General features: G+C 36.6%; 1 protein-coding gene across 3 annotated transcripts in view; it reads right to left on the bottom strand.

Moving 5' to 3' along the window:
* Positions 1-13,962, bottom strand: part of DEPDC1B (DEP domain containing 1B) — an 82,886-nt gene that overhangs the window by 20,209 nt on the left and 48,715 nt on the right. For all 3 annotated transcript variants that reach the window (XM_032336179.1, XM_032336177.1, XM_032336178.1), the window contains exon 7: positions 11,085-11,225. In XM_032336179.1, coding sequence (XP_032192070.1) covers positions 11,085-11,225 — 141 coding nt within the window. The remainder of the gene's footprint in view (positions 1-11,084; positions 11,226-13,962) is intronic.

Raw genomic sequence — 13,962 nt, 5'->3', positions numbered from 1 at the left:
CTTCTCCTACCCACTTAAGCCCCCATGTTGCATCACCACTTCCTCATATCAGGGAGATCATATGATAGTTGTCTTTCTCTGCTTGACTTATTTCGCTAAGCATGATATGCTCTAGTAACACTGGGTGTTTTATGAATCACTGAACACTACGTCAAAAACTTATGATGTACTATACAATGGCTAACTGAACATAATAAAAAAAAAGTGGAAAAAAAAAAGAATCTTCAGGAGTAATGGAAAGCGTTTGTTACCTTAACTGCAATAGTAATTACACTAGTATACATTCAACAAAACTCACTGAACTGTACTTAAAATGGGTGCATTATTGGGTTATCTGGGTGGCTCATCTTGAGGAACCGCCATACTGTTTTCCAGAGTGGCTGCACCAACTTGCATTCCCACGAACACTGTAAAAGGGTACCCCTTTCTCCACATCCTCGCCAACACTTGTTTCCTGTCTTGTTATTTTTTGCCATTCCAACTGATATAAGTTAGTATCTCAATGTGGTTTTGATTAATTCAGTCAATTTAAAAATAAATTAAATGAATCAAGAGAAATTAGATACCCAAACACACACAAAAAAACCCTTAAAAATCTTAGAATTACAGAATCTCTTTGTGTCTGAAAGATTTCTTAAAGATACACAATAAATTTGACCAAAATAAAACATAAAAGGTTTTTACCTTTTGATTAAAACCTAAAGAGAAGCCACAAACTAGGAAATGGTATTTGTAAGACACAAGGTATAATGAAATAGTATCTAAAATATATTTTTAGAAGGCCCCCCAAAAAAAACAACAAACAAAAGAAAAAATGAATAAAGGACAGAAAAAGTATTTCACCCAAGAAGAAACCTACATGACCAATAAACAGCAACAAAACTACTTTTCACACACCTCAGACTGCAAAAATTAAAAAGCCCCAGCCGTGTTTTGACCTTGTGACATGAAGCAAAAGGCCAATCCAGGGTCTTAAGCCATGTTTGGAGGACTCTGAGGGGGAGTAGCTGGAGCTGCTGATGCTGTTACCGCATTTGATCACTTGCAATGTCAGACTCAGATCACATAAACATGGATGAGTATGTCACAGCATCGATGAACAATCACAGCAGTTCCATAATTATGGAGGAAGTGGGGGATTCTATAGCAAACAGGAGAATTCTATCTACAAACAATATTTCCAATAACAATGAACACATCAAGCACTAAATCTTGGCTTCTATATCTCATTCTCTACTCAAAGGAACCAAGAATTCTTAAGGAAATGCCTGATTCCAAGGCTAGGGAATGAACAAGAAGAGCTTTTCCTGCCAGAAAGTAAGAAAGTGCTCTAAGAATGATGGGGATGGGGTTAAAAAGAAAAATTCATGAGCTAGTTTTTAGGGCTTCCACCAGGATTCCAATTACATGTCTATCAGACTACTTGATATTGTCCTACATGTCACTGGGGCTGTGTTTGATGCCTGTTGTTTTATTGTGTTTTCTTTTCCTGGACTTTGCTCTCTCTGTGCTTTCTTTACAGCTTTTATTGCTGTATATGGAAGTTCATTGATCTTTTTCTTCTGCAGTGTCTACTCTGTTCCGAATCCCACTCAGTGAAATTCTTTTTTTATTATGAGATTATCTTTTTTTGAGTGTACAATTCAGCAATTTTTAGTATATTCATTAAGTTATGCCCATCACCACTATCTAATTCCAGAATATTTCTGTCATTCCAAAAAGAAATCTCCATACAAGTTAGCAGTTACTCCCCATTCTCTCCTTCCTTCAGCCCCGGGAAAACACTACCACTGTCACAGATTTGCCTGTTCTGACCATTTCATATAAATGGAATCATATAAAACATTTTTATTTGGCTTCTTTCACTTAGAATAATGTTTTCAAGTTTCAACCATGTTATAGCATGTAACAGCCTTTCATTCCTTTTGAAAATTGCAAACCATTCTATTGTATGGATATGCTACCTTTTTTTCATTTTTCATTTGATGGACATTTCTGTTCTTTCCACTTTCTGGTTATTATGATTAATGTTGCTATGAATATTTAGTTGCTGGGTGACATATGTTGTCAACTGTTTTGTATACACCTAAGAGTGGACATACTAACTCACATGACAACTGAAGTTTAACTTTTTAAAAAATGGTCAAACTATTCATTGTCTGTGCCAAAGTAGTTAAGACTTGCCCCGGGAATACAGCTGGGATTCACAACTATATTCTCATCTTCCTTTACACACATAAATATCAACACATAATTACAAACCCCCTTTCAACAAAGTCTTCTTCATTTTAATTTAGTGTTAAAATTGAATGGTCAGCAATTATCAATTGTTCTTTAAAACATTACACTTTTAAATTAATACCATAGTCCATATCCTTTATTAACATGTACAGATGTATTTTTCTTGGTTACTACATAAGTCCTAAATAAAAAAGTTTTAATTTTGGATTATGTTTAAAAAAGTTTATCTAGCAGCCCTCTAGTGTCTTTGTGTTATATCATAAGTAATATAACCGGCAAAATTTCCTGGAGCCTGGGGAAAAAGCCTTAAAGCCCTAGGTAGTCATTAAGTAAACCTATATTTTAAAAAAACACTGAACCTACGGAATAAAGCAGACATAAACTAACAGCATTTCTCAACCATATCAAAGTTACAACTTGTACTCACAAAAATATTAATCAGTAGAATACTGGGAAACTGGCAGGGGACTACTTTATTATTCTTTTTAATATTTTTAAATTATTTTTAAATATTTTTGAATGTTTAAAGAGGCAATAGCATAAAAAGTAGTACACCTAGAATTCCCTTAGTATTAGAAACATAGATACTATAGACAAGGGGAAGAATCTAGTCCCAAAGACATTAAACTGTTCCCATTTATCACATCATTATATGTGCCAAATAAAAATAGATTAAAAATAAAACAAAATCTTTCTTTGTAGAATGTAGTGATATGCAGCGCTTCCATGCCATTAATCTTGATGACAGTGAATAGTTCTACTACACGTAAAAGCATACGAATTTCACAAAATACTGTAACACTTGAGGACAAGATCTTCCACTACAGAAAAGAATTTTATTTGATAGTGATTTTTGGAGTTTATATTTCCACCATTAAAAATTAGAATGAATAAAAAATTATCATAATAGCAGCTAACATTTATAATAAGAAAACTAATTTCTATGATGAAGAAAATAGTTAACATTTATTCAGCATTTTACTATGCACTGAACAGTGTTCTAAATCCCAAATACTGTCTCGTTTAATCCTTCTAACAACTGTGTAAGGGAGATAATAATCATTATTCCCACTTACAGAAAAAGAAAGTGAGGCTTAAAGAGATGAGGTCACTTGCCCAAGTCACACAGCTATTTAGTGGCAGAGTGTGATGTGAGCCTGCACACACCAGGGGCATGCACACCTAAATACCATGCTATGACCCGCTTTGTCCATGTGCCAATTATTTCCTAAGGATAAATTCCTACAAGAAGAAAGGTTGGCTCAAAGAATATGCACAAATATTGAACAGGTAGATAGTGGAATAGAATACCACTCTGCATTTTTCAACTGGGGGGCAAGGATTAGAGAGTAAAAAGAATAGAGAATTTCGCAACATAGTGATATCTGAAACTAGCTCCTTTATATCAAAGAGGGTCCATAAAACCATTTCCTTGAGAGTTCAAAATGAAAGCCAGGTGATAACCATTCCTCATTTCTCTCTCATTAAGTAAAAATACAATGCAGTGTATCCCTGAAGAAACTTCTAAACCACTTGAAAATGCTAATTGCACCACACAAAGGAATGAAAAACTGAATGTAACTCTAGAAAATACGATCCATAGGTAAAAAAGGTTTTAACTAAGTGTAAAGTACAAACCATTGGTAGTATAAGCATCTTTGACAATGAACTAAAATTAATAATAATATTTGAGCAGTATACTTTGAGAGACCTTCTCAGTTATTAAACCCTCATAATCACCATGTTATATAGAGATGAAATTTAGAGCAGTGTTCTTTTCAAAATTTTCTTACTACAACTAAAATTAAAATACATATGTTACATCACAATATATGTACAAATACATAGGTATTTTTTTTAAAATACATAGGTATTTAACTAAAACAAAAAAGTGTATAAAATTACCTACTCTTACTATATACAATGTACTCCAATATTTGTACACTATTCTGTCTTTTTCTTTGTTTAATACTGTCCTGCTACATAGAATTCATATCTAAAATACAACTTCTGAAACAGTGGCTAAACTACTGAGTTTAAACCAAGGCTCTTATAGAACAAATATCCAGGAATACAGAACTAGAGCCAGACAGAAATCCTGGGTCTGAGCGCGGGAGACAGACCCATGATGAAGGTAAGGAGCAAAGATCCTTAGCACACTGGTGCTCCATGAAGCGGTATGAATATGATCAAAAGGAAGGTGTATGGGGAAAAGGTTGAGGTTTGATGTGCTTGTAATACTTCAGTCCTTGGCATCCAGTCCCAAGGATGTTATTTTTCAATCTGTTGAAATGTCAAAGCAGGACTCACTTCTAGATCTGCTTTTGAATCTTGGAATGCTACATAATGCTTTCCTCAGTTCAAACACATATAGGAATACTTAGATTCTCAAAAATAGTTTAATCTGACTTCTCTGTTTCTGTTTCCTAACTTCTTTCTCATTGCTGACCATTACCTAATCTTTTCTTTTTCTTTTGGTAAAAGCTTACTGATGAAAGCATGTTGTAGAACCTGGGAAAAATGACTGCAAGAGAACTTAGCTTTAAATTACAAATGATAACAAAGAAGGCCTCCTTGGGCACCTCGGTAGCTCAGTTAAGCAGCTGGTTGTTTTCATGTCAGGTCATGATCCCAGGGTCTTTGGATCCAGCCTGCCTCAGGCACCCTGTTCAGCAGGGAGCCTGCTTCTCCCTCTCCCACTCTCCTTGCTTGTCCTCTCCCTCTCTCTCTGTCAAATAAATAAATAAAATTTTCTAAAAAAATAAAAAATAAATTAACACGTGCCAGTCTACTGTTGAACTCAAACACATCTTCAACAAGTACCTTTGGATTCTTCAAGATCAAAAACTATGGCTGATTTTAAAGAGCTTCTTGCAGTTTTTTAGATTCATGGGGGGTGTTTTAGGTTTTAAGAACTTCTGAAGGACATTAACATTCTCTCTCATTTTATAACCAAAGAGTTTCAATGTGGTTAATATTTTATTCTTTGGATTAATTTCATTTTGCTCAATAAAAGCTAACAATAACTTTTTGTCTCTCATTATTTCTATAATCTCAACATCATCATAAAAATACTGAGTCTTCCTTTTCAAGAAAATGACAAGGACATTCTGTAATGAAGTAACTTGTTTCTCGCATTTCAGAATGATATACGAGTCCTTACCCCAATTACAGATTATAAAGGTCTATCACAAGTAGTTTCACATAAAAAAAATCTTGCTATCGTCTGAGAGAAGACATGGCCAGATAGCAACATATGATTGCCCTATCTTAATTTATACATTGGTCCAATTTTCTATATTTTTTTGAAACAAAAGAATGAAACTTAGTAGGTAAATAAGTGTAACCCATTGCATTAGGTTTCACATTTTGAAATCTAGAAGCATGACAGGCATTACTGCCATTTATCAATGAGAAAACCAGGGTCTCAAAAGGTGGAGTGACTCATCGAAGTGGGTACACTTAGGTCAACAAACCAAGTTACTGGAGTTTTGTGATGTTTCCATTGGTGAAATAAGAATAAAATAATGAAAAAATAATAAACAATCCACCAAAGAACTTACATAATTCACTTGTAAGACTTTTTTCCATCAGGGAAACACTCCATTATTTAGCTGTATTGAAGGAGGATAAGTGAGTAAATAATCAAATACTCAAAGAAACCCAGCTATTCCTTATGATAAAAATAAACACAACTAAAATAATGTTCTGTATTATTAGATATTAAGTGACACCTCAGCCATGAAGACCACATGACAAGTGAGAGTTCTCAGTGCTTTGTGGGACCCCTACCTTTGTCACTGTCCTTCCCATTCTCCAATGATTACATCAGATTTCCACTCTGAAATCACCCCAAACACAAATTTTTATTTTTTGCAAAGTAGACCTGCCTGATGTTTCCACTAAGATATGTAATGTTATCAATAAGCTATCCCTTGTGGGAGCTTCAAATAAGACTTTTAAGAGGGCCCAGATTTTCTTCAAAGGCCAATGAGACCATGTCTGTTCCGCCAGTGAATAAGAGACTCAAGGACTCGAGAAGGTTCATTGGTAGCTTTCGAACAACCAAAGTTGGGGGGGGGGGGGTCCTGTTTCATTTTCAATAAGAAGAGATATAAAAAGGAAAGGTTTATACTAAGGCAAAAGAATTCAGACTACAGAACAGTTGGCAAGGACTCCCCGCCTAAAGAAAGACATAGCAAGAGGGACTACTTCTCCAGAGGCTTTGAAGAAAAGGCAAACAAGTAGCCTTTGTGAATTGCTTAAAAGTAGGCACAGATTCACCCACGTACAAGATGATGCCCTTTCCTACATTAAGAGTTCCAAACTGCTATAGCATTTTTATGACTTCTTTGCTTTTATGCTGAGAAAATGTTTCACCCACCCAACAGCAGATAAATATCAACTGTATTTTAGATTTGCATTTTTTACATTTAATTCTCTAATTCAGCTGGAATTTATCCTGATGAATGGTATGAGAATGGTCTTCATATTTTTCCCCAAAAGTTTTTTCAGTTATTCTAGTGATTACTAGTATATTTATAACTAGCTTAGGTATTTTGTTATAGCCAAGGAATATCTAGAATTTCCCTAAATTTCCATCATTAAGGGGTACCTAACCCCACTTTACTCTGACAACCTTGATATAACAGCAATCATTTTATTTGGAGGTGATTCAACATCCTTAACTTGGCTATCTATATCTTAAAAGCTCCAGCCATAAACCCTGGGATCTGAGAGCAGAGAGTACCACCAGAAAGAACCTTGCACTAACATGGACAAGAGCCCTCTGTCTGGTCAAGCACACCAACTAGGAACTCTTGGTGGGGGGGGGGGGGGATTGTTTTCCCTTAAGAATTACAGTGGGATGAGGACCTTGAGATAATGTGAAGAACATAAGAGCAAAGGTAATAAGGCATAGATGGCACGAGTCTCCAGAAGATCTCCAAGAAGTCATTAGACAAAAGAACCAAAGAATGGAAAATCTATCCTTATAAGATTTTCCAAATTAAAAAACACAGAAGATCACAACTATTCAGTTGGATATTCCAGTGTACAATCAACCTGGTGAATTTCAATTCTGGCATTTTCTAAACTACACATTTACGAAGTAGGAAACAGCAAAGAGGTACTCCATTTTGCAGCCACCTCACAAATAAACCAGGAGCCAGAAGCCCAACTGCCTGCAGGAGCAGAAAAAAGGAATAAATGAGCAAAGGGAGTCATTGGGAACTGGGCTTGAGAGTCTGAGAAGCAGTGGCAAGCATCGGTGAGGTTGCAAATCGGAGTTCACGTCTCTGGAACACTTGCTCCTTCTAGTGGTGGCTCTAGCTACAGAGACGCAGCTGTCTGTGCCCAGGAAAATTCAAGAGCAGAACTGCGAGATATGCCAGTTTTTCTCTTCAAAGAGTCATAAATTCTTAGGTAAGTTTCCTGTTTTTCAAGTTTGCAAATTAATTAAGTTTTCTTTTTAAAATACAAAGGTCAAACCAGATGTATCTATCAATCAGAGACAGATACTCCTTTGGTGCAGAGATCACTAATGCAGGACTTCAGATTTTAACATTAATCAACCCACAAGTCACCCAACTGTCCTAACACCATCCCCCGTCCTTCTGTGCTTCCTCTGTCTCCCTTTTTCCTCGATATGGCAAATTATGGCAGGCTACACAGCTCACTGGGTTCCAGGGTATATGTGGAGTGTGAGTGAAGGATGCTAGACCTCATTCACCCCATTTAAGAGTCAGACAAATTCTGGTCTTAATAAGAAACTGCCATTTTGGGGGCGCCTGGGTGGCTCAGTGGGTTAAGCCTCTGCCTTCAGCTCGGGTCATGATCTCAGAGTCCTGGGATCGAGCTCCGAATCGGGCTCTCTGCTCAGCAGGGAGCCTGCTTCCCCCCTTCTCTCTCTGCCTGCCTCTCTGCCTACTGTGATCTCTGTCTGTCAAATAAGTAAATAAAATCTTAAAAAAAAAAAAAAAAGAAAGAAAGAAACTGCCATTTTGGAAATGAAGATGAATTACTATACAGTCATGTTGTTAGGTCAAACTGCTGACCCAAATGAAATCATTTTAGTTCAAAAATATTTTTTTTTTCCTGTAAGAACTCTCAGATGTTTTGCTTCACTATCAGTGACTAATGGCTCTCAAGGTCACAGGTTTTGCATCAGGCTGGTTTATCTCATTCTAGAAGTAAAGGAATAAACCTCAAAAAATCCAATTATTAAACTAAAAGTCATTTCCACTGAAAGTGCTGTAGAATTTTTAGCTTCTATACAAAGTAGACTGATTATCTACTTTATTACTTACTTATCTAGTAGCATTCTACTGTAATCCAAGTAAGTCAAAAGGTTTGAAGAAATGAGTCAACCCCACTGAGATTCAACCTATGTGTCTGGCTTGTACACACCCATATACAGATTACCTTTTACCACAGACTTTAACAGGATTGCTATACCAGATGATTTTTGTTAATCATATAGTGATCAAGTTATGATAATCTAGGAGAAAAATAGAACATTTCTGCTTCTTCTTTGACTAAATAGGATTTAAAATAAATGGTTTTCAGTGGAGACTATCTTATACATGTTCACTTGAGAAGGACTGCATCAGGGAAGGTTAATACACTTTGACAATCTATACACATTATTCTTACTGATACCAAACTGCCATAAATTCTCCATTCTGTCCATCTTTCTCTAAACCCTGTATAAGTAATATTTTAGAGGGTGGCCAATTCTGGTATCAACTTGGAAATAATCAGCTTTAATTCCTAGCTGAGATCAAAATGGACAATGGTGGCATAACGGACCAGTAATGTCATGAACACAACTGATTCAAATAGGAATTTATTTTCTAAAAAACGTTCCAAGTACTTGGGTTTCCAAACCAAATCATTTTTACCATAGAACATTATGAAAATGGAAAATGAGATGAAAACCTAAGAAATAATTTTTAATCCAGTCTTTAGGGTCACTTGGGTCATTCAGTGGTTAAGTGTTCAAATCTTGGTTTCAGCTCAGGTCATGATCTCAGGATTGTGTGATCAAGCCCCACATCAGGCTCTGAGCTCAGCGCAGAGTCTTCTTAAGACACACTCTCCTCTCCTGACCCTCCGCCCTACTCGCACACTGTCTCTCACTCTGTCTCCAAAATAAATAAATAAATTTAAAAAATACAGTTCTTAGAATTCTTATTTTACCAGTGGCATGATGGTAGTAAGTGGCTAAAATGAGAATTGGTTCAGTGAGTCCATTTGCATATTAAAGAGCAGCAAGCATTTGTCATTAGACATGATGTTCAAAAGGACAGAAGCCCTCGATCCTCTTTGGTTGAACACAAAATACCAAGACGACCAGTGGTCTCAAACTCCAGTAACAGGCCTAATCGTTTCATCTGTTCCCAATATTAATCTCTCTTTAAAAACACTCATTCTTATGCACATGGTTTAGAGTTTGTTGTGTTTTGTTCCTTATCAGAAAACCTACAGAATCTTAAAATTTAAAGTACTGTAAGATCAGGTACATTATTCAAATATTTTATAAGGATACTATGGTAGCAACCATACTTTTAAGAAGAAAATAAGATGGGAAGAGGAGAAAGGGAAGAGAAGGGAAGGGAAAGATGGCTAAACCCCACAGTACTCAGGAAAAAGAGTATGCAACCGCTCATAAATTTACATAACAGAGCATGATACTGATACAATGATATGGTCATTAAAATAGTTTGACAATAATGCAATAATATTTATTGAACAATCACAATAGCAACAGGAAAATCTGATATCCAACAAGAAAGGAATAATATAAAAAAGACCTATAGCAATAATGTGGATTGTTTTTCCTTTCTACCCTGCTTTTTTGATACTATAAATTCTGAAGTATAGATCTATGTGAAGAATAGGAACACATTTCAGAGAATGATAAAGTTACCATATTCATTTGTCATGTCACAAATAACAAATAGTCCTACAAAAACCTGTCCCTTCTATGAAAGGAAATTAGCTTTCTAAATGAAAATACATTTCCCATAACTTGACTGTTCATGAAGGCATATCCAGAGTAGTAGATTTACTCTGAACAGTAAATGTCAAATTTACATTCTTCTCTACCACAGAAGTTGTACTTTTTTGTTTAAAAATGACAACAGTATATTACTCTTTCTTAAGAAGTAAAAACTATTGGCCCTTGCTGTGAGTTTCCTGACAGAGCTCAACCATTTTCTTTTCCTCCTTCATAGAGTAGGACTGCAACCAGGCAAACACCCCATCAGTTTTTATCTCAAAAATGCTATGGAGGGGCTCCTGGGTGGCTCAGTCAGTTAAGCATCTGTGTTCAGCTCAGGTCATGATCCCAGGGTCCAGGGATGGAGCTCCACATCCATCCATCCCTCCTCGTCATCATCGTCCGTTGTCGTTATCAGGCTCCCACCTCAGCAAAGAGCCTGCTTCTCCTTCTAACCCTCACCCCATTCATGATTGCTCTCTCTCTCTCTCGCACTTTCTGTCTCTGTCTCTCTCTCAAATAAATGAATAAAATCTTTTTTTTTAAGATTTTTTATTTACTTATTTCACAGGCAGAGAGGTGGGCAGGGGGCGGGGGCAAGAAGGCAGGCTCCCTGCTGAGAGGGGGGCCTGATGAGGCTCGATCCCAGGACCCTGAGATCATGACCTGAGCTGAAGGCAAAGACTTAACCCGCTGAGCCACCCAGGTGTCCCAAGGAATAAAATCTTTAAAACAAAAACAAATATGCTATGGAGGTTTGACTAATGGAAGTCTCAAGACAGAAAAATGAAATGATTCAATGTCAATAACACAGACACATGTTCATTGTATTCCAACTTACCTAATACACTGACAAAGGCATCAAAAAGATGAAATGTAAGTAGAGGCTCTTTCAAGTGACCATAGTAATCTGCTATGGTTTTAAAGACATCTTTTTCAAATCCTAAATACATAGGCTGCTTCAAATCTGAACAATTAGGCCCTATTAGAAAAAGAGAGAGAGAGAGAGAGAAACGTTAATGGGATGACCACGTCAAAAAATTAGTCTCTATGCATATGTATGGTGTGTACAGATACCAAGATCAGATAAGTTGGGGGAAATTAGCATTATCTAAGTTGACATTATACATTTGCTTACACAAATATTCTTTATGTCTAAATGATAATTATAAAACAATGAGGAAAATCATGGCTTACTTGCATTTTAACAGAAACCCACTCTTTCTGTCCTTCTGAAAGAAATTTTTGTTCAATGTAGATGATGATTATTTTCTGTGAAATATTCATTTTCCTAGTCTTTACACAGTTGGTCAAGATGATAATTAGCTCACATATGCAATAGCAAGTTATATGGCAATTTGAAAAATTTTTCATTATTTTATCATTGTTGTATTGTGAAATCCTAGAGTCAGAGCTGAGTTAATCAAATTCTACCTTGAACTAAACTACTTCAGACTAATAAAAACTTACTCTTTTTCTTAAAGATATTCAAAAAAGATGATTTTAACATTATGTCCTATAATTCATTCTAACTATAAAACTCACTATCTGATCTCCAGCCAACCTTCAAAAGCTAGTGTATCAAGCAGGGCATATTCCAAAGTTGCAGTAACTATAAGATGCCTGGAACAATGTGGTCCCAGCCATACACTGAGCAGAAGCAAGGCAAAGATTCTGTTGTATCTGGGACCAAAGAAAAACTCTTCTTGTTCTAAGAAGAACAAGAATGCATAGCTCTAATGCATAGCACTCTATAGAAATGGCAGCAAACACCTCCAAGAAACCATGCACAGACCACAGATTTACATTACCAAGTGGAGAGACAAACCAGATCTGCCCATGCCTTGAGGGAAATGGCAAGCAGCTTCATGAAGAGCAATTTGGCCAGTCCTCTCAACTTCCATGACAGCATGGAAGAAAGGAATGCAAGTGCACTGGTCAGTTCTGGGCCCACAGAACACAAGACTAAACAACTGGAACCAAACAGATCTCTATTCTCAGGGAAACAAAAGATAAACCAATAAAGTTGAAAGAAACCCTTCCTTCAGAATCACTCCAACTAAAGATAAAGGATCAAACCAAAAAAACCAGTTAAACATTCTGGGCCTTTGTATTTCAAGGCCAACGGAACCACATGAAAATGGCTTTTTGTTGGTCTCCTTAAAAACCCTCTTACCTTTCAATATTCTGTATACTTCTTATGAAATAACTCAATTTGATTGACTAAAATGAAAATAACAAAAGACCTATCTGTGGTACCATGTTAACTTAGCAGCCAACAGAGCCACCATTCTTGCTTGCTTCCTCCTCTGAAATACCCCAAGCTTAGTCAATTAAAATCATTAGCTTGGTATGACTCAGCAAGCAATCCACATTGTCTTGAATTACTCCCTCCCAGATAAGTAAGCGATTGATGGTAAGCGGTTGTGAGCAGTGTGTAAGCAGTGTCCCTTTATGAACATTTCATCATTCTTGTTAAAAACATGCATAGAAGTGTTGCCTGTATCTGGTTTTTTTTTTCTTTTCTTTATTGAATCCTTATAATCTACATGCACAAAGAAGAAAAACACAGTTAACCTGTTTTTATATTTACTATCAGTCCATCATTCTGTGGCCAACCATGAGGCCGGCCAACAATGAAAGTACCCAGACCTATGTGTATATTGGTCTACCAATGGGCCTGTGAGAAAAAGGAGAGTAGCAAATTTGCAGAAAAGGAGGCAGAGGCCTTCAAAATATCCTGTAAATCAGCCAGCCTATCCTTTCTGTTGTCCACTATTAGATTACTTTAATGGGAAACTTGCCTCAATAAGGATAAGAACGACAAGGAACAAGTCATGACTTTGAAAGACTCAAGTAAATTTGGGAGGCCAATGAGAATTTGGAAAACTTAATAACGTCACAAAACTATTCAAAAAGACGTGCTTTGGGGCACCTGGGTGGCTCAGTGGGTAAAGCCGCTGCCTTCGGCTCAGGTCATGATCTCGGGGTCCTGGGATCGAGTCCCGCATCGGGCTCTCTGCTCAGCAGGGAGCCTGCTTCCTCCTCTCTCTCTGCCTGCCTCTCTGCCTACTTGTGATCTCTGTCAAATAAATAAATAAATAATCTTTAAAAAAAAAAAAAAGACGTGCTTGCCCTTTGGTCACCTTTTTTTTTCCTTTGACACACAAACAAGCATTTTTATGGATATGCCAACTACCTGCAAAGCACTGCACTCAATTCCCGTGAACCATGTCCCTGTTCCTGAGAACTTCCACCTAACACAAGACACCTCACACATGCAGAGAACATTGTGAAGTTGCTCTTTACATCTTCCCCCTCCATTGTTGAGTAATTCCAGTTAGTCTACTCTTCTTTCAGAAGTTTTTGTGGCTTTATGTTTACTACTCCCTTGAGGGAAAAATTGTACTCTTCACTACATTTTGATCATCACTGAAAAATCTATATCACAACCACGTCTTCATATGCATTACAGAACATATTGTAGCCTAGATTTGTTACCAGTTTCCTCTATTCTTTCCCAGCTGATCAACTTCCAAATCCTTGGTTTGCCAGGAATTCAGAAAAGGGTACTTTAACTTTGCATTTATACCTTCTATTTCATCATTGCCAACTCTGGCCAAAGATATAATTTAAATTTAATTTACTTCAAATAGTTGAGCAGGAAGAATAAAAAGCATTCTCCCAACCTGAACCACTCCACATCTTAGAGTTTCCAA

The sequence above is a fragment of the Mustela erminea genome, chromosome 3 (assembly GCF_009829155.1).
Source record: "Mustela erminea isolate mMusErm1 chromosome 3, mMusErm1.Pri, whole genome shotgun sequence".
NCBI classification, from domain to species: domain Eukaryota; kingdom Metazoa; phylum Chordata; class Mammalia; order Carnivora; family Mustelidae; genus Mustela; species Mustela erminea.
Note: the sequence above shows the minus strand (reverse complement) of the source record. Positions and strands in the feature narration are given on the sequence as shown.